This window comes from Salvelinus sp. IW2-2015, linkage group LG23 (assembly GCF_002910315.2).
Source record: "Salvelinus sp. IW2-2015 linkage group LG23, ASM291031v2, whole genome shotgun sequence".
Lineage (NCBI taxonomy): Eukaryota > Metazoa > Chordata > Actinopteri > Salmoniformes > Salmonidae > Salvelinus > Salvelinus sp. IW2-2015.
In genome coordinates, this window is record NC_036863.1 from 38,190,336 (window position 1) to 38,213,316 (window position 22,981).

At 44.3% G+C, this 22,981-nt stretch overlaps 2 protein-coding genes across 11 annotated transcripts in view; one reads left to right on the forward strand and one right to left on the reverse strand.

Annotated features, from left to right (window-relative positions):
- The window catches only part of LOC111951023 (uncharacterized), a 35,022-nt gene extending 22,867 nt beyond the window's left edge, over nt 1-12,155 (forward strand). The window contains exons 2-3 of the mRNA XM_023968989.2: nt 8,269-8,365; nt 10,081-12,155. Of these exons, the coding sequence (XP_023824757.2) occupies nt 8,269-8,365; nt 10,081-11,371 (1,388 nt within the window). The 3' untranslated portion in view covers nt 11,372-12,155. The remainder of the gene's footprint in view (nt 1-8,268; nt 8,366-10,080) is intronic.
- A 9,431-nt stretch (nt 12,156-21,586) lies between these two features.
- ltbp3 (latent transforming growth factor beta binding protein 3) overlaps nt 21,587-22,981 on the reverse strand; it is a 33,732-nt gene continuing 32,337 nt past the window's right edge. For all 10 annotated transcript variants that reach the window (XM_023968544.2, XM_023968548.2, XM_023968547.2 and 7 more), the window contains one exon: nt 21,587-22,667. In XM_023968544.2, the coding sequence (XP_023824312.1) occupies nt 22,492-22,667 (176 nt within the window). In that variant the 3' untranslated portion in view covers nt 21,587-22,491. The remainder of the gene's footprint in view (nt 22,668-22,981) is intronic.

Below are 22,981 nucleotides of genomic sequence, written 5' to 3' on the forward strand. Positions count from 1 at the left end.
GCAGATACTTACTACATACAGTACACAAAAATTGTAACAAACTGTATTTTGTCCTCATTCACTTCACTTCATTTAATTCCTTAATTGCCAACATGGCTCGATAGGCGCAATCATGTGACCAGTCAGGTGTGTGCGTACAGCTGACAAGTGAACAGGACAGAACAGACCTTTACTGTCAGTTTACCTTTTGAGGCCAGCGTCACTCTCATCCTGATTTATGACAGAACTAGCTACATTAGTCTGAATCCTAGTTCCCTGTGTGATGAAACAATTACACCTGAGCAAGAACTAAAATCACTAAGCAAGCTTTCCAACAAACAATGCATGGTCTCATTCAAGTCCATTACTGGTAGCCATCACATGGTTAACCTGACTGCTCTCCTTTTGGGCTCAGCAGTGAAAAGCAGAGCCGGAGAGAGATCCAGTTTCAGTGTGAGGATGTAGCAGAGATCTCGCCTGGATATGACCTGATTTGAGACCATTGTTACACTTGTGGGTGGAGGGAGGGAATGATAAAACGAGGTCACAGGAGAATCAGCCCATCGTAGAATAGAACCTGATAAACTAAAACCGTCCATTCGTCTCCACGCTCCCTCCGCAAGCTCTTGTTTCCAGGACAACTCCCACAATGAACATCTGATGCGTTGTTATGGCGAGATGTGTTCTTGAGTTACAATAGAGCATAACAGGTTGTCGTAGCAGCTCAGCCTTCCTATTTCATCTTCCTCTCTGAAGTTCACCGTCCCAACCATTCATCACTATTCACTGCACCTCTGTGTAGTTTCCTTAGAACCTTAGTATGTTCCTCTGTAATACAATGCTTAAATGTATAACATCGTCTTCACAATGAAAGCCAGGAACCGGGACTTCTGTCACATAGTATTATTGTGTTTATGAATGGTCGCGTCGGCTTGTTTTGTTTATGTAAGTGGTCTTGCTGAGRGTTTTGGGTACTGGCCTTAGGACATGCACTGAGCATGTAATGCTAGATAGTGGGTTAGGATACTCCACAGTGTACTGTATAGAGAAGATGTGTGTGAACAGCAGTAGGTGTGCTAGTAAGTGTAGGTGTTCTCTTGTATAACAGACAGTGTATTTGTGTAGGAGTGGTGGGTGTAGGTGAGTATTAATGTACTGTAAGTGTGCCCCCGTGTAAAGAGTTTATGTGTTAATTCTGTGAGAATCACAGTACTGCCCCACATATATATCCCCTCCATCCCTCTCTACCTCGACCCTGGGCCCTGTGGACTGGGATCTGCTACCTCCTCCTCGTTAGCACACCTCACTAATTATACCCTAATGAGGTGTCGGGCCTGTGGGGCCTTAATCACTTCAATATTTAAAGAAAGAAGTCTATATGGCTTATTTCTTTACCTGGTCTGTGAGMTTAACATTGGGTTGGAAAACAGGAAGTGAGACAGTATGGCGGAAAAGCCATCGCCTCTGGCCTAGTTACCACGCGGATAGGAACAGTCTTCCTCACTCATTATGAGCCAATATCATTTTCWTCCCTACAGTTTGACTGAGAGAACCAGTCAAACATGAATCCTGTTGCTATGCAACTACAGTATCACTCTCTATTTTTTATCAGATTACCAGTACAACATGGAGCTCATAGCAAATCAAATAAGAAGCTAATCCGTTCAAGTCAACATGCATGTGATGTAAGAGCTAGGWAATATAAAGCACTGCTGCTCGTCGTTTTGAGTGGCACATAGAAAAAGGTTATGCTTTTGAGTAACCAATTACTACCACAATATTGTTGTAAGTATTTAGCTAGTAAAGGGGTGATGTTAGCGGATTCTAAACCTGATCCCCCAAAATAGTCTTGCCATTCATTGGCTCCCATTGACTCCGCCCAGCCAAGCACTGACCTATGATCCCCTCCATCCTCACCCTCTTCACCTACACTGGAGTGATCTATTACAGGAGGCCACTGTAATAGCTGCTTGACACTTCTACCTTATCTGACCTCCAGGGCCAGGCGATTAGAGATAATCTCAAATTCGCAGACCTTTAGACTGAGCTGGAGGGAGATTTGAGAGTGGCTAGGCGATCCTGGAACTAGAATAGTACTGAATCAATGGTGGCTGTGGYTGTCTAGTAACAGGTACAAATAACTCTGTAACGATAACAGTCTTTCTTTTTTTTAGCCCTGAATGACCCAACTTTTTTATGCCTCCCCCCTCACCACTACCACCTTCACATCTCTCATAAAAAGAGGTTACAGTTGCTAACATCATACCATACCTATAAATAACATCTCTCAGTTAATTAYAAATGTACAGATATGTATACCTGATTAAGTATTCCCTGTTAAAATACTGTATGAAGCGCTCTGCATTTTCAAGCAAGGGTTCCCCCTAGTGGATAAACARTAGAACATCTCAAAGCCGCAGCAGCTACAAACGCGACATGAAAACATACCTACCTACAATTGGGAGATCTTATGTGATTCTGTTGAAAACACTAGTCGTAAACAAACTGAATCTATATGTTGCCCTGATCAAGTGTTTCCATAACATCTAGAACAGAGGGAAAAACACACCAGCTGTTGTTGAAGTAAAATAATCGACAGCAAACATTTCTCATCCCATCCCTCAACATAACTCACCACAAGCAAACAAAACCTGAAATGTTGCTGTTAAAGATGTGTGCGTAGTAAATGCGTACATCAAATGTGGGTGTTTCTCTGCCAGGGTAGAAAGTGTGATGGAGAGTATATGACTGGCTGGGATGCAAAGCAGGTAAGGCATAGGAGGGTAAGAATGAGTAACTGTACCATGTGTGCCACACTCACTGTGAGACCATCCTATGGTCCAGGAGTATCAGTGCCCTTCCACGCATCCTATCTCAGGTAAATATGGCATCCCTATCTTAGAGAAATTGATTGTTTACAGTGTTGTTGTTTTTTTGTATTGCTTAGGTTCAATTACAACATAATGTCTGATGTAAGATGTTGTAAAGTGTATTTGTCACTGATGCTATTAACCAATTTGGTTGACAACAAAAATGTTTTGTTTAAAATATATGTAGAAATTGATTGGCATGCGTAAAGTATGGTGCATAGAGTCCAGGGTACGTAAAGTAAAGCGAAACAACAGRAAGTAAAAGTCACAATATGTAATGGACAGAAGTGATATCGGAGACATTTGGTTGGTGGAGAAAGAGGAATARAACACGCAGACTAATAATTGAATGAGCTTTTTGAGGTCAACATTACTGATAGAAGTCATGCCGCCTTATTGATGCTGGTTTTGCATGACTTCCTCATTTGCAAGATGTACCACTCATTGTGGACATCTACATGACTACTGTATCTCTCAGGCAAATGAAGGGCAAATGAAGGGCTAAAGATGTGTTAGTTGTCCTCTGTATAGTTAATAACGAATCTCTTTCAGACTCTGTTGAACTTACTGCTTGACATCTTGTGTTTTGAATTTTCACTACTTAGCTGAGAATTGTTCACACCATGTTGTTCTGTCTGSTTTGCCAAAGTTAACAGTCAGCTACTGCTGAAAGTATTAACATAATTCTCCTTTTTGGCATGTGAGGATGTTCTCCTGGATGCATTTGATCTCAGATTTGATATGCTTATGAAAGCTTTGGTACTCTGTACAACTATACAGAGTACAACTCAGACAGCACGGCAGGTCGATTTCAAGTAGGGAAAGGGAAAGTGGGACACCTCGTCAATTGTACAACTGAATGCATTCAACTGAAATCTGCTGCAATTTGCTTGTATACCTGTATGTACTAGGATTGGGAGTGAACGTACTGTCCCATGTACTGTATGAACACACACTTGTGTACCCTCCAGGATCATACATGAGGGAATGTCCTGGTCACACCATGGCAGAGAAAACCCTCTCTCTTCTCATTATCATTACAGGCAAGTATAGCTCTTTCCATAACAACGGAACACAATATGGACAACAATGGATTTACTTTTCAGATACAATGGATGTTTTAGATGTTTGTCAGTATGCAAGACAAATTGTTTTTCCAATAATATAATGCCCACTAAATTAATTTGCTTTACAAATAGCCATGATCAACATGAATTGCTTAGGTAACACTTTATTTGGATAGCCCATCTGTAGATGCTCTACAGACTATCTACAGACTATCAGTAACATTTCAACTATCTACTAACCCTAGCCCTAACCTTAACATTAACCTGTWTCCTAACCCTAAACTTAACCCTTACCCTAACGCTTACCTTAACCCTTATTGTAAACCGAACCCCAACCATAGCAAAACCTTAACACTAACCCTAACCTTAACCCTTACACTCTAAACCTAACCATAACCTTAGCAAGCAGTTGCTTATCAACAGATAGCTTGTTGATAGTATGTCCATCTGTAGAGCATTTACAGATGGACTATCCGGACTATCCAAATAAAGTGTGACCTCAATGATGAGTAATACAATCAGCACACCTCTGTCTTCTTTCAGGAATTGTTCACAACACTATGTCACCATTGCCAGGCAATGCTATCAGGTATGCAAATCCTATGCTTTACAGTATCTTTGGTTTCTATGTTTTATTGCCTTGTTTACTCCATGTCAGTAACTACTTTGTTTAAAAGGTAAAGTTACACGTATAAAAGAGGATAATTACACCATTACATTTACATCTCAATGGTTTGTCTTCAGGGTGAATGGAAGAGCATATGAGCCCTATGTTGACATCAGTGGCACTACCCAACCCACTACTGGTCCAGGAGATCCTGAATCTACAGTTTCSTCTGAAATATTAGCTACCACCACATCCATGGACCTGTCTGTGTACACCACTGAAACAGCCTTTACARAGTCACAACAGGGAGAGTCAACCCCCCCTTCAACAGCATTAGGAGCTCCCTCAMCTGGGGATGAAATCATGACGGAAACTTCACATGTCCCGGCAACCACTTTTACACAAGCACCTTCCACAAAAGAACCCCCTGCAAGCACGTCTCAAAATGACCTTGCGACGACAATGCCTGCCCAATTTGAAACAGCAAATGTAAAGGCCATAGAAACTACAAACAAATTGGAAGAAACTTCATATGAGACAAAAACAACAGAGAGAACAGCCGTAAATTCATTCAAAACCTCAGCAACAGGCATCTTGAAACCATTGACCACAGTTAATAAAGAAAGAGTAACTGCAACTGCAGAATCATCTGGAAATTCAGAGGTTAAAACATCTGAAATGTCTACAAGTGCATTTGAACCAGTCCGTGTTGACGCTCCTGTAAGATCCTCAATTTCAAAAGACATGATAACTACACCCATAACCTCTTCTTCGATAACAACGCCTAAAATGAAATCTGCAATCAAATCAGAAATAGCACCAACATCTGTATATGCTTCAAACTCATCTGGAATGTTAAAAACAACTACATTACAAACCATAGCAACAACTAGGACATTAGGGGGGGAAACGTTTGAGCTGTTAGCCACCTCCCCTGGAAAACCATCTGAAAGAACATTAGAGACGTCAACTATAATGCCCATGTCGACATCTGCTTCTTCGGCGCCAGGCAGCGTTTCTGAGGCATTGTCTGCAAATACATCACAAAGGATAACTTTTGCCACAGTTACATTCCTACCTATTGTATCAGTTCATACACCTGATAGCCCATTGGAAACTAAAGCTACAGCCACGACAGAACGTACAGATGAAAACAATCCTAAAACCACAGGTTCGACTCCGTATGAAACAACTGATATAAACACACCTGAAACATCATCCACAACCCCATCAACTACACCTAAAACATCATCCACTTATACAACATTCCCATCAACTGCACCTGAAACATCTGTGAAAGTCATTAAAGAACCCTTTACAACAGATGCAACCATGGCCACTAGCTCATCAGAAAAACTGTCAACAGTCTACTTTCAASCATATCAAACCACAACTACAACTGATACATCAACTATAACTTCTACAACAAGTGACTCTTCAACTATTACTGTATCTGCAAAACTGTTAACAGTTACAGCAGAAAGGATAACTACGTTCCCCCCATCAACTGAACCTAAACCAACATCCATGGCCACATACACAACAAACCCACACACCGAAACTGAAACATCATCCACAACTACAACATCCATATCAACCAAACCTGAAACATCATCCACAGCCACATACACACCATCCCATCAACCAAACCTGAAAACATCATCCACAGCCACATACACACCATCCCTCATACAACCTGAAACATTCACCACCACAGCCAAACACCACATCCCCATCAACTGAACCTGAAACATCATCCACAAGCCACATACACACCATCCACATCAACTGAACCTGAAAATCATCCAAGCACATAACACACCATCCCCATCACTGAACCTGAAACATCATACATCAACTACAAACTCCATCGACGAAACGGAATCATCATCCACAACTACATCATCCCTATCAACCGTACCTACACTACAACACATCATCCAACTACAACATTTCCATCAATTGGAAACATCATCCACAACTACAACATCCATATCAATCAAACCTGAACATCATCCACAGCCACATACACAGCCATTCCATCAACCGAACCTGAAACATCATCCATATCTACAACATCCCTATCAACAACTACAACATTCCCATCAACTGAAACTGAAACATCATCCATAGCTACAACATCCATATCAACCAAACCTGAAAACATCATCCACAGCTCACATACACAACATCCCATCAACCGAACCTGAAACATCATCCACAACTACAACATTTCCATCAACTGATACTGAAACATCATCCACAACTACAACATCCATATCAACAAACCTGAAACATCATCCACAGCCACATACACACCATCCCATCAACTGAACCTGAACATTCATACACAACTACAACATTCCATCGACCGAAACGGAATCATCATCCACAACTACATCATCCCTATCAACCGTACCTCAAACATCATCCACAACTAAACATTCCATCAATTGAAACATCATCCACAACTACAACATCATATCAATCAACCTGAAACATCATCCACAGCCACATACACAACATTCCATCAACCGAACCTGAAACATCATCCATTATCTACACATCCCTATCACAACTACAACATTCCATCAACTGAAACATCATCCATAACTACAACATCCATATCAACCAAACTGAAACATCATCCACAGCTACATACACAACATCCCATCAACCGAACCTGAAAACATCCACAACTACAACATTTCCATCAACTGATACTGAAACATCATCCACAAACAAACATCCATATCAACCAAACCTGAAACATCATCCACAGCCACATACACACCATCCCATCAACTGAACCTGAAACATCATACACAACTACAACATTCCCATCGACCGAAACGGAATCATCATCCACAACTACATCATCCCTATCAACCGTACCTCAAACATCATCCACAACTACAACATTTCCATCAATTGAAACATCATCCACAACTACAACATCCATATCAATCAAACCGAAACATCATCCACAGCACATACAACATACCCATCAACCGAACCTGAAACATCATCCAAACTACAACATTTCCATCAACGATACTGAACATATCCACAACTACAACACCATATCAACCAAACCTGAAACATCATCCACAGCCACATACACACCATCCCCTCAATGAACCGAAACATCAATCACAACTACAACATTCCCATCGACGAAACGAGACATCATCCACAAACTACATCATCCCTATCAACCGTACTCAAACATCATCCACAACTACAACATTTCCAATCATTGAAACATCATCCACAACTACAACATCCATATCAACAAACTGAAACATCATCCACAACCACATACACACATTCCATCAACCGAACCTGAAACATCATCCATATCTAACAACTCCTATCAACAACTACACATTCCCATCACTGAAACATCATCCATAACTACAACATCCATATCAACCAAACCTGAAACATCATCCACAGCACATACACAACATCCCATCACACGAACCTGAAACATCATCCAATACTACAACATTCCATAATCAACTATACTAAACATCCATCAAACTATCACTCCATACAACAACCTAACACACATCCCATCATATCAACCAAACCTGAAACATCATCCACAGCTCATAACACAACATCCCCATCAACCGAACCTGAAAAATCATCCACAACTACAACATTTCCATCAACTGATACTGAAACATCATCCACAACTACAACATCCATATCAACCAAACCGAAACATCATCCACAGCCACATACACACCATCCCCATCAACTGAACCTGAAAACATCATACACAACTACAACATTCCATCGACCGAAACGGAATCATCATCCACAACTACATCATCCCTATCAACCGTACCTCAAACATCATCCACACTACAACATTCCATCAATTGAAAACATCATCCACAACTACAACATCCATATCAATCAAACCTGAAACATCATCCACAGCCACATACCAACATTCCATCAACCGAACCTGAAACATCATCCATATCTACAACATCCCTATCAACAACTACAACATTCCATCAACTGAAACATTCATCCATAACTACAACATCCATATCAACCAAACCTGAAACATCATCCACAGCTACATACACAACATCCCATCAACCGAACCTGAAACATCATCCACAACTACAACATTTCATCACTGATACTCAAACATCATCCACAACACAACACCTAATCAACCAACCTGAACATCATCCACACCACATACACACCATCCCATCACTGAAACCTGAAAACATCATACACAACTACAACATCACCACGACCGAAACAATCAATCAATCCACAACTACATCATCCCTATCAACCAACCTCAACATCATCCACAGCACATACCACACCATCCCCATCAACTGAACCTGAAACATCATACACAACTACAACATTCCCATCGACCGAAACGAATCATCATCCACAACTACATCATCCCTATCAACCGTACCTCAAACATCATCCACAACTACAACATTTCCGAATCAATTGAAACATCATCCACAACAACAACACGCATATCAAATCAAACCTGAAACATCCATCCACAACTACAACAACCTATCAACCGAAACTGAAACATCATACATATCTACAACAACCTTATCAAACTGAACCTGATACATCATTCACAACTACAACATCCATATCAACCAAACCTGAAACATCATCACAAGCCACAAACATCCTCATCAACCAAACCTGAAACATCCTCCACAACTACAACATTCCCATCGACTGTATAACACGAAACATCCTCCAAAACTACAACATTCCCATCAACTGAAACTGAAACATCATCCATAGCCAGAAACACATCATCTCCGCCAACTGAACCAGAAACCTCATCCACAACTACAACATTCCCATCAACCGAACCAGAAACATCATACACAACCACACACATTACTTACCCATCAACCGAAACTGAAACATCATCCACATCCACAACATCCCCATCAACTGAAATTGAAACATCATCCACAACTACAACAACCCCATCAACCGAACCTGAAATATCGTACATAACCAAATACATGACATCCCTATCAACCGAACCTGAAACATCATCCACAACTACAACATTCCTTTCAGCCAAACCTGAAACATCATACACAGCCACATACACAACATTCCCATTGACCGAAAATGAAACCTCATCCACAACTACAACATCCAAATCAAACCAAACTGAAACATCATCCACAGATACAATATCCACATCAACCAAACCTGAAACATCATCCACAACTACAWCATTCCCAACAACCATAACTGCAACATCATCCACAACTACATCCCCATTAACCAAACCTGAAACATCATCCACAGCCAGAAACACATCATCCCCACCAACCGAACCAGAAACATCATACACAACCAYACACATTACTTACCCATCAACCAAAACTGAAACATCATCCACATCTACAACATCCCCATCAACGGAAATTGAAACATCATCCACATCCACAACAACCGCATCAACCGAACCTGAAACATCATACACAACCACATCCACAACAACCCCATCAACCAAAACTGAATCATCATCCACAACATCCCCATCCCCCGAAATTGAAACATCATCCACAACAACCGCATCAACCAAACCTGAAACATCATACACAACCACATACTTGACATCCCCATCAACCGAAACTGAAACATCATCCACATCCACAACATTCCCATCAGCTGAAACATCATCCACAATTACAACATCCAGATCAACCAAACCTGAAACATCATCCACAGCCTCATACACAACATTACCATCGACCGAAACCAAAACATCATTCACAACTACAACATCCCTATCAACCAAACCTGAAACATCATCCACATCCACAACAACCTCATCAACCGAACCTGAATCATCATACACAACCACCTACATGATATCCCCATCAATCGAAACGGAAACATCCTCCATAACCACAACATCTGCAATATCAAAACGTGAAACATCAGTGAACGTCATATCTGAAACATTTACAACCGATGGAACGACAACCACTATCTCAGTAGAAAAACGGTCAACAGCCTCCCTTCAAACATTTAAAACTACAACTGAGACATCAATAACTACACTTGAAACTCCAGTTTCTACACCAAGTGACTCTTCAGCTATYACTGTACCTGCAACACTGTCTACAGTTACATCAGGAAGGATAACTACAGCCCCACCAACAGAATCACCATTAGAAACATCCAAAGCTACATTTGAGACATCAATATCAACCATTCCAGTAACTACAGAGATAACCCCCACCGGAATATCAGCTACAATAGAAAGTCGAACAGCAACAACCTCCCCTGGAAATGTATTGACAACTACAATCACATCCTCAATATCTGCTTCAACTACTGAGGGAAAAACAGAAAACCCATCTTCCATCACTCCGGAACCTCCAGCTACAAACACACGTGTTACATCAGCATTTACAGCCTCTTCAGAGAGGATGAGTATATCAACATCGAGTACCCTCCCAGAAATCACAACTCAGAATTTGACATCAACTTTAACATCTACCTTTTCTGCAACAACTACTTCAAATCACAGCATAACTCGGATGACAACAACAACAAAAACGACAAAAGCCACTGCAGGTTCAGTCGTAACTCAACCTGGCAGTGTGACGGACAAAGTTGACTCAACCAAACCTAAATCTTCAACGACCACACCTGTGCCAATCCCACCTCCACCCTCATCAACTAATGACATCTTTGTGACCATTACTTTGGTTATCCTATTATTGATTTTGGTTGCTATAACTTTAGTTATTTTTATCTTTGATCAAAATCCTTGCAGAGAGAGCTATAATTTATAATATCTTGGACACAAAATCTATTTTTGACTGAAAGGACCTCACGTAGTAGACAAGTGCAACCTCAAGAAAGGGAGAGTAAGAAATCTATCCCGTGTTGATGTCACCTGAAAAGATTTAGTGCCTTTGAACGGGGTATGGTAGTAGGTGCCAGGCACATCGGTTTGAGTGTGTCAAGAACTGCAACGCTGTTGGGTTTTTCACACTCAACAGTTTCCCGTGTGAATCAAGAATGGTCCACCACCCATAGGACATCCAGCCAACTTGACAACTGTGAGAAAGAATTGGAGTCCACATAGGCCAGCAGCATCCCTGTGGAATGCTTTTTGACACCTTGTAGTCCATGCGCACTGATGAATTGAGGCTATTCCGAGGCAAAAGGGAGTGCAACTCAATATTAGGAAGGTGTCTCTAATGTTTTGTACACTGTGTATACACTCTTAGAAAGAAGGGTTCCAATAGGAAAACCCTTTTTGGTTCCAGATATAACCCTTTTGGGTTCAATGTAGAACCTTCTGCACCAAAAAGGGTTCTTCAAAGAGTTCTCCTATGGGGACGGCGAAGAACCCTTATAGGTTCTAGATAACTTCTAACTTACCGTAACTTTGTTGTTAAAGTATTATAAAAACATGAGGTACAAACCCGCTCACAGGATTGGTTAACTCTTGAGGTTCCTCGGGTCTCACTGAATTAGGTAAATCCGCTTTTAGTTTTAATGTACCTCATTGCTGTAACCAACTGCAAAACACACTGCAATTGGATGCTCTGACGTTTTAGTTTTTATTTCACCCTTATTTACCAGGTAGGCCAGTTGAGAACAAGTTCTCATTTACAACTGCGACCTGGCCAAGATAAGCAAAGCAGTGTGACAAAACAACAACACAGAGTTACACATGGGATAAAACAAACGTACAGTCAATAACACAATATAAAATCTGTATACAGTGTGTGCAAATGAAGTAAGGAGGTAAAGCAATACATAGGCCATAGTGACAAAGTAATTACAATTTAGCAATATTGACACTGGAGTGATAGATGTGCAGATGCTGTCGCTTGGGGAATTAAAAATATTGATTGGGGAACTATTTGCTGAGGAATGTGGCTGTTTTTCTTGATTGTTTGTTGTGCTGTATTTTTGTTTGTTTTTGTACTTTGAATTGTATGTGCAGCGCTACCTTGCTAAATAAACCCTGGTCTCAATGGTGACTCCCTGTTTAAATAAAGATTAAATAAAATAGCAATTTATTTTCTAAGAGTGTAGATTTTGGGCATGGTGCCACTACGAATAACCAAGAGAACCTTGCTTTTATTATTGTATTATGTAATGATTGTAAATAGACTGACATATTGTTTAATTTGGTCAAACTTTATTTGGATAGTCCGGATAGTACATCTGTAAATTCTTTACAGATGTTCATACTATCAACCAGCTATCTGTTGATAAGCAACTGCTTGCTAAGGTTATGGTTAGGTTTAGAGTGTAAGGCATAAGGTTAGGGTTAGTGTTAAGTTCGGGGTTATGATAAAGGCTAAGGTTAGGGTTAGTAGATAGTTAGTTGAAATGTTTCTGATAGTCTCAAATCAAATCTTATTGGTGCGTACACAGATTTGCAGAAGTTATCGCAAATGCAGCGAAATGCTTGTGTTTCCAGCTCCAACAGTGCAGTAATACCTAGCAATGAAAAGCACAATACACACATAAGTGTGCCATTCAGAGGGTGAATGGGCAAGACAAAACATTTAAGTGCCTTTGAACGAGGTATGGTAGTAGGTGCCAGGCACCCCCCTCTGGAGAGCCCTGCAATTGCGGACGGTGCAATTGCCGTACCAGGCGGTGATACAGGTTATTTTCCTGGTACTACTCCACCAGGAGTCTCATCTCCTCCCTGTAGGCTGTTTCATCATTGTTGGTAATCATGCCTACCACTTTTTGGTAATCAGCAAACTTGATGATGAGTTGGAGAGGTGCATGGCCAAACAGTCATGCTTCAATGTTGACGCCTCGAAGCGAGCGTAGAAGTTATTTAGCTCGTCTGGTAGGCTCGTGTCACTGGGCACCTCCCGGCTGTGCTTCCCTTTGTAGTCTGTAATAGTTTGCAAGCCCTACCATATTCGACGAGCATCGGAGCCGGTGTAGTACGATTCAATCTTAGTCCTGTATTGACGCTTTGCCTGTTTGATGGTTCGTCGGAGGGCATAGCGGGGTCCCGCTCCTTGAAAGCGGCAGCTCTACCCTTCAGCTCAGTGCGGATGTTGCCTATGGGGCCCCGTGTTGAGGATCAGCGTGGCTTAGGTATTGTTGCCTACCTTCACCACTTGGGGTCGGCCAGTCAGTAAGTATGTAAAGTGTCTGCAGGTGGACTATCCAAATCTAGTGTTACCTTTAAGTTTATTTAGAGTAAAATACATTTGAATCTGAAGACAAAGTGTGTTGAATTCTACTCTATATCAGATGGAAGGAACGGCGCTGGAGGGGGTGGCTGCCGTTTTACGTGCTCCTAACCAACTGTGCTATTTGTTCGTTTTTTCTGCAACTTTGTTTTACTTATTTTGTACATACCACCAGAAACCRATGCTGGCACTAAGACGGCACTCAACGTTGCTCCTAGTGGCCCGGGGACTTTAATGCAGGGAAACTTAAATCCATTTTATCTCATTTCTACCAGCATGTTAAATGTGCAACCAGAGGGRAAAAAAACTCTAGACCACCTTTACTCCACACACAGAGACGCGTACAAATCTTCCCCTCAACGTCCATTTGACAAATCTGACCATAACTCTATCCTCCTGATTCCTGCTTACAAACAAAAACTAAAGCAGGAAGTACCAGTGACTCGCTCAATAAGGAAATTGTCAGAGGACGCAGATGCTAAGCTACAGGACTGTTTTACTAGTACAGACTGGAATATGTTCTGGGATTCTTCCGATGACATTGTAGAGTACACAACATCAGTCACTGGCTTCATCAATAAGTGCATCGATGACGTCTTCCCCACAGTGACCGTACATACATACCCCAACCAGAAGCCATGGATTACAGGCAACGTCCGCACTGAGCTAAAGGGTAGAGCTGACGCTTTCAAGGAGTGGGACTCTAACCCGGACGCTTATAAGAAATCCCGCTATGCCCTCCGACGAACCATCAAACAAGCAAAGCATCAATACAGGACTAAGATTGAATCGTACTACACCGGCTCTGATGCTCGTCGGATGTGGTAGGGCTTGCAAACTATTACGGATTACAAAGGGAAGCACAGCCGCGAGGTGCCCAGTGACACGAGCCTACCAGACGAGCTAAATAACTTATATGCTCGCTTCGAGGCATCAACATTGAAGCATGCATGAGAGAATCAGCTGTGCCAGACGACTTTGTGATCATGCTCTCCGTAGCCGATGTGAGTAAGACCTTTAAACAGGTCAACATTCACAAGGCCGCAGGGCCAGACGGAATAGCAGGACGTGTACTCCGAGCATRTGCTGACCAACTGGCAAGTGTCTTCACTGACATTTTCAACCTGTCCCTGTGTCACGTTCCTGACCTGTTTTTTCCTTTTTCTTGTATTTATTTAGTTGGTCAGGGCGTGAGTTGGGGTGGGTTGTCCATGTGTTATTTTCCTTGTCGGGTTGTTTGTGTTCGGCCGGGTATGATTCTCAATCAGAGGCAGCTGTAAATCGTTTTTGTTCTTACTTGCATCTCGAGAATTTTATCTATGGTTATGTCCGGGTGTTTTTTTACTGTGGTTGTGTTTGTGGGTGGTTGTATCTCGTGTCTTGATTTCGTGACCCGGGATTGTTTTTGTCGTTCGTTTCTCTTTTGTCATTTTGTTTCGTTAGTGTTCCGTTTTATTTTGTTAATATAATCATTTGGTACTATCTTATAACCCCATTGCTCTTTGTCGTCGAGATTTGTGGTCTGATTTTATCGCCTACGTTCCTCTCGGTCCGAAGGTTTTATTTTTCTCTGACGTAACTTGTTAGGTTTCCTCCTTCTCTTTTCAATCGAAAGGAGGAGTAGTGATGGAACCAAGGCGCAGCGGGTTGTGAACACATAATTTATTAAAGAAAACAGAAAAACGAACTTGACTAAACTAACAAAACAACAACGGTGTAGACAGACCTGGACGACGAACTCACATAAACACGAAGAACGCACGAACAGGGAGAATAGCCTACACATAAATGACGATGAACAAACATACCGAACAGTCCCGTATGGTGCGACAACACTGACACGGAGACAACCCCACACGAACACAGTGAAACAACCTACCTAAATATGACTCTTAATTAGAGGAACGCAAAACCTGCCTCTAATTAAGAGCCATACCAGGCAACCCTAAACCAAATAGAACACACAACATAGAATGCCCACCCAAAACTCACGCCTGACCATCACACACATACAAAACAACAGAAAACAGGTCAGGAACGTGACAGAACCCCCCCTCAAGGTGCGAACGCCGGCGCACCAGCAAAAGTCCAGGGAGGGGTCTGGGGTGGGCATCTGACCACGGTGGTGGCTCAGGTCCGGACGCTGTCCCCACACACCATAGTCACTCCCGCTTCTGTATCCCCTCCCAATGACCACCCTCCAACTAAAACCACCTAAATGAAGGGGCCAGCAGCGGATAAGGGGCAGCACGCGGGATTAAGGGGCAGGTCACTGGCTGAGGGACTCTGGCAGGTCCTGGCTGAGGACTCTGGCAGGTCCTGGCTGGGGACTCTGGCAGCTCTGAGGGACTCTGGCAGGTCCTGGCTGAGGGACTCTGGCAGGTCCTGGCTGAGGGACTCTGGCAGGTCCGGGCTGAGGGACTCTGGCAGGTCCGGGCTGAGGGACTCTGGCAGGTCCGGGCTGTAGGGCAGCTCATGACTGTAGGGCGTCATGACTGTAGGGCAGCTCATGACTGTAGGCAGCTCATGACTGTAGGGCATGCTCTGACTGTAGGGCAGCTCATGACTGAGGGCAGCTCATGACTGTAGGGCAGCTCCTGAGCTTTGGCGGCTTTGCAAGCTCCTGACTGGCTGCGGCTCTGGCAGCTCCTGACTGGCTGGCGGCTCTGCTCGGCTGGCGCTCTGCACTCCTGACTGGCTGGCGGCTCTGGCAGCTCCTGACTGGCTGGCGGCTCTGCACGCTCCTCGGACTGGCTGGCGTCTCTGGCCGCTTCTGATGGCTGGCGTCTCTGGCAGCTCCTGACTGGCTGGCGTCTCTGGCAGCTCCTGACTGGCTGGCGTCTCTGGCAGCCTCCTGACTGGCTGGCGTCTCTGGGGCTCCGACTGACGGACGCTCTAGCGGCTCCTGACTGACGGACGGCTCTAACGGCTCGGGACAGACGGGCGGCTCTAATGGCTCGTGGCAGACGGATGGCTCAAAGGCGCTTGGGGCAGACGGTGGCTCAGAAGGCGCTGGCAGACGGATGGCTCAGACGGCGCTGGGCAGACGGATGGCTCAGACGGCGCTGGGCAGACAGATGGCTCAGACGGCGCTGGGCAGACAGATGGCTCAGACGGCGCTGGGCAGACAGATGGCTCAGACGGCGCTGGGCAGACAGATGGCTCAGACGGCGCTGGCAGACAGATGGCTCAGACGGGCTGGGCAGACAGATGGCTCCGACGGCGCTGGGCAGACAGATTGGCTCAGACGGCGCTGGGCAGACAGATGGCTCAGACGGCGCTGGGCAGACAGGCAGTGCAGAAGGCGTTGGGCAGACGGCCGACTCTGCCCTGCTGAGGTGCACAGTAGGCCTGGTGCGTGGTGCCGGAACTGGAGGTACCGGGATGACGGCACGCACTTCAAGGCTAGTGCGGGGAGCAGGGACAGGGCACACTGACCTCTCGAAGCGCACTATAGGCCTGGTGCGTGGTACCGGAACTGGAGGTACCGGGCTGAGGGCACGCACCTCAGGGCGAGTGCGGGGAGAAGGAACAGTGCGTACGGGCTCTGGAGACGCACAGATGGCTTAGTGCGTGGTGCCGGAACTGGAGCACTGGGCTGGAGACACGCACCATAGGGAGAGTGCGTGGAGGAGGAACAGGGCTCTGGAGACGCACAGGTGGCTTAGTGCGTAGCGCCGGAAATACCGGACCGTGTAGGCGTACTGGCTCCCTTGAGCACCGAGCCTGCCCAACCTTACCTGGTTGAATGCTCCCCGTCGCCCGACCAGTGCGGGAGGTGGAATAACCGCACGGGCTATGTAGGCGAACCGGGGACACCATGCGTAAGGCTGGTGCCATGTAAGCCGGCCCAAGGAGACGTACTGGTGGCCAGATATGTAGAGCCGGCCTCATGGCACTTGGCTCAATGCTCAATCTAGCCCTACCAGTGCGGGGAGTGGAATAACCCGCACTGGGCTATAGCACCGTACAGGAGACACCGTGCGCTCTACTGCGTAACCACGGCGTCTGCCCGTACTCCCGCTCTCCACGGTTTAGCCTGGGAAGTGGCGCAGGTCTCCTACGCCTCGGCCCACTACCTCTTACCCCCCCCCAAGAAATTTTAGGGTAGTATGCGGGCTTCCAGCCTTGCTTCCGTGCTGCCTCCTCATAACGTCGCCTCTCCGCTTCGCTGCCTCCAGCTCCGCTTTGGGGCGGCGACACTCCACTGGCTCTGCCCGGGTCCTTTACCGTCCAGGATCTCTTCCCATGTCCAATCCTCCTTTTCCACTGCTGCTGTCGTGGCTGTCCGTTAACCCGCTGCTTGATTCTGGATTGGTGGTGGTTCTGTAACGGTGGTCCTCCCTCTCTTCAATCGAAAAGGAGGAGTAGTGATGGAACCAAGGCGCAGCGGGTTGTGAACACATAATTTTTAAAGAAAACAGAAACACGAACTTGACTAAACTAAAAAACAACAAACGGTGTAGACAGACCTGGACGACGAACTCCATAACACGAAGAACGCACGAACAGGGAATAGCCTACACATAAATGACGATGAACAAACATACCGAACAGTCCCGTATGGTGCGACAAACACTGGAGCCAGGAGACAACCACCCAAACGAACACAGTGAAACACTACCTAAATATGACTCTTAATTAGAGGAACGCAAAACACCTGCCTCTAATTAAGAGCCATACCAGGCAACCCTAAACAACAAGAAAAACACAACATAGAATGCACCCAAAACTCACGCCTGACCATCACACACATACAAAACAACAGAAAACAGGTCAGGAACGTGACACCCTGACGCGAGTCTGTAATACAATGTACATGTTTCAAGCAGACTACTTAGTCCGTGGTGCCCAAGAACACCAAGGTAACCTGCCTAAATGACTACCGACCCGTAGCACTCAAATCTGTAGCCATGAAGTGCTTTGCAAGGCTGGTCATGGCTCACATCAACACCATTTTTCCCAGAAACCCTAGACCCACTCTAATTTGCAAAACACCCCAAYAGATCCACAGATTGCACTCCACACTGCCCATTCCCACCTTGACAAAAGGAAAACTTACGTGAGAATGCTATTCACTGACTACAGCTCAGCGATCAGCACCATAGTGCCCTCAAAGCTCATCACTAAGCTAAGGACCCTGGGACTAAACACCTTCCTCTGCAACTGGATCCTGAACTTCCTGATGGGCCGCCCCCAGGTGGTAAGGGTAGGTAACAACACATCTGTCATGCTGATCTTCAACACAGGGGCCCCTCAGGGGTGCGTGCACAGTCCCCTCATGTACCCCCTGTTCACCCATGACWGCATGGCCAAGCACGACTCCAACACCATCATTAAGTTTGCTGACGACGATGTGACAGCCTATAAGGAGGAGGTCAGAGACCTGGCAGTGTGGTGCCAGAATAACAACCTCTCCCTCAACGTGATCAAGACAGAGGAGATGATTGTGGACTACAGAAACAGGAGGACCAAGAACGATCCCATTCTCATCGACAGGGCTGTGGTGGAGCAGGTTGAGAGCTTCAAGTTCCTTTGTGTCCTCATCACCAACAAACTATCATGGTCCAAACACACCGAGACAGTCGTGAAGAGACTGAAAAGATTTGGAATGTGTCCTCAGATCTTCAAAAAGTTATACAGCTGCACCAACGAGAGCATCCTGACTGGTTGCATCACTACCTGGTATGGAAACTGCTCCACCTCCGACCGCAAGGCACTACAGAGGGTAGTGCGTATGGCTCAGTATATCACTGGGGCCAAGCTTCCTGCCACCCAGGACCTCTATACCAGGCGGTCAGAGGAAGGCCCTAAAAATTGTCAAAGACCCTAGCCACCCCAGTCATAGACTGTCTGCTACTCTCTGCTACCACACGGCAAGCGATACCGGAGTGCCAAGTCTAGGACAAAAAGGCTTCTTAACAGATTCTATCCCCAAGCCATAAGACTCTTGAACAGTTAATCAAATGGCTACCCAGACTATTTGCATTGTCCCCACCCCACCCCCCATTTTTACGCAGCTGCTACTCTGTTTATTATCCATGCATAGTCACTTTACCTCTACCTACATGTACATATTACCTCAGTTACCTCRACTAACCGGTGCCCCTGCACATTGACTCTGTACCAGAATCCCCTGTATATAGCCTCGCTACTGTTATTTTATTGTTGGTCCTTAATTTTTTGTTGTATATATATTTTCTTTCTTCTTAAAACTGCATTGTTGGTTAAGGGCTTGTAACTAAGCATTTCACTGTAAGATCTACAGTACACTTGTTGTATTCAGCGCATGTGACAAATACAATTTGATTTGATTTGATATTCTAAATGATGAAAGTTTGGTAGAAATTGCTCTAGTATAATGAGATACTACATCATAAGTTAATTTGTTAAATAATTTTTTTACCCCTWTTTCTCCCCAATTTTGTGATACGCARTTGGTAGTTAGTCTTGTCCCATCGCTGCAACTACCGTATTGGGAGAGGCGAAGGTCGAGAGCCRTGTGTCCTCCGRAACATGACCCTGCCAAGCCGCACTGCTTCTTGTCACACTGCTCGCTTAACCCTGATGCCAGCCGCACCAATGTGTTGGAGGAAACACAGTACAACTGGTGACCAAAGTCAGCTTGCAGGCGCSCGGCCCACCACAAGGAGTTGCTAGAGCGCAATGGGACAATGACATCCCGACCGGCAAAACCCTCCAGTAACCCAGACGACGCTGGGTCAATTGTACGCCGCCTCATGGATCTCCCGGTCGCGGCTGGCGGTGACACAGCCAGGGATCGAACCMGTTTCTGTAGTGACGCCTCAAGCACTGCGATGCAATGCCTTAGAGCGCTGCACCACTCGGGAGGCCCATCATAAGTACATTAACATTCTGATGTATATGGATGGTGTTGATAATGGGCATACAGAATAAATATCTACAAACTATAGACAGGGAGAGCAGGGACCCTGAGCATTAGGAACACCTGCTCTTTCCATGACATAGACTGACCAGGTGAATCCAGGTGAAAGTTATGATCCCTTAATGATGTCACTTGTTAAATCCACCTCAGTCAGTGTAGATGAAGGGGAGGAGACRGGTTAAAGAAGGATTTTTACGCTTTTAGACATGGTTTGTGTATTTGTGCCATTCAGAGTGTGAATGGACAAGACAACAAATTTAAGTGCCTTTGAACGGGCTATGGTAGTAGGTGCCAGGCGCACCGGTTTGTGTCAAGAACTGCACCGCTGATGGGTTTTCACACTCAGTTTCCCGTGTGTGTCAAGAATGGTCCACCACCCAAAGGACATCCAACCAACTTGACACAACTGTGGGAAGCATTGGAGTCAACATGTAGAGTCCATGCCCYGTTGGGCATGTTGATGTTTGAGGTACTAAGGGTCTACAGTATGTGGATCACAATAGAGTTCTCTCAGCCATTCGCTCTGAAGTACTTTGAAGTCTTATTTCTTCTCCATCGACCATGGCAGGCAGAAGAAACCCTGTTTCTCCACCCGTTGAATACATCTTTGTCATATATTCCTTCTTTAATGTCATACTTTGTATCAGTTTCATAGCCAGTCTTAATAGATTAGAATTTCMCACCAATCAATGACAATGAATATTAAAACAAACTGTATATTGATTATAATGTATTTGTTTGGCAGAGGCTCGTCATCTCACTGAGTACATGTAACGTGATTAATTTATGAAGCAATCTGTTCTATAGTGCATGAGCCTGTGTTGATTTTCCTCTCATGGACAGAACAGGATATGGACGGGAAAAAATGTCTAATCCCAAAGAAAGAACGAATCCGCGTTATAAAGAATCACAAACACACATTTGGCGGTTGACTTCTGCTGTTTAATTTCTTTCTCTCAAAGYCMCTTTGGTTCCTTACAATGCATTGGSAAACAAACTCTGTCATTTTGTTAAGAGAAGTCAGTAAGCATGCCATTCCATTTGCTTTGGGGTTGATTTTCCATCGTACTTCGGAGGATTTCCTCTGGATGCACGAGTTAGGTCTGAATATTACCTTTTACCTATAGTCTAGCTTCATTTGCACTCAGTATCCACATGTCAACAATCTACAAGGCACTTAAATGGTTTCCAATGAAATACAATTTATTTCCAAAACATCCCGTAAAACAAATGATTACAGGAGCTTGACAAGCAACGATCCAACAGGCAACAAAGTCATCTCCACTTCACATACTTTACAAAACTGGACAATGAAGAGTCTAATATCCCAAACTGTACAATAAGGGTCTTCTACTCATACAGGAGTTTAGACACACAGGAAGGGAGTGGCTTTGACAGGAACTTCCTCATCAAACTGCCTGCAGGAGGGCTTAAGATTCATGGATGTATGAGATCAATGCAACAAGGAAACAAGGAAACAACTCAACAAATAAACAAAAACACAAGTTTAACAGTCAAAGGAMACAAACAGTTAAAAAAATAATAATTACAAAAATACATAAAAAAGAAACTAATGTGTTACCTTTTTCTATTTTTTTYCCCAAAGCATTATCTTAATTAGGTATAAGGAAAATAATTGCTAAGAACCAAACTGGAAGCCTATGCTGCATCTCAGTTCAGTGAAGGAGGAGCCAACAACAACACATTTTCTACATTTCAAACATTTCAAAGCCCTTTGAAGGCACCACAACATACTGAATATTGAACTTATAAGACAKAGGGGTTGCTTGTGTGTATTTGTGTATGTTTGACAGAGATAAAGCTGTTATAGAGCCCTGGTACGGGTATGTTGGGCCTTCGTGCCTGGTACACATATGTTGGGCCTTCGTGCAGGGACAAAGCCATTTTTGCAGTAGCACTTGAACGARCCTATGGTGTTGACGCACCGGGCATTCTTGCATGGATTAACTCGGACCCCTGGTTCAGCACACTCATCAATATCTGAAAAGACAGAGAGGGAGAGAGAAAGAGGAAGGTGGTTTGAAACAAAACAGAGAGCTTGCCATCTGCCTGCATATCTATGTACATATAAACAATGTTCCTCTCAAAAAAAATTCGGAACAGGGCAAATGTTAGGTCTTCTGCGTGCAAACTTGAACTTGTGAAAATTCTGTGCAACGTTTGGCGCACGTTTACTGTGAACACTAAGGCTGTACCTGCTTTACGTTACAGTTATAACAGTGGCCAAGTAGGCTACTGTGACTACTTGATCATAATGTCGGCCATTCAGAGAGGCCTACCATACAAAAACAATG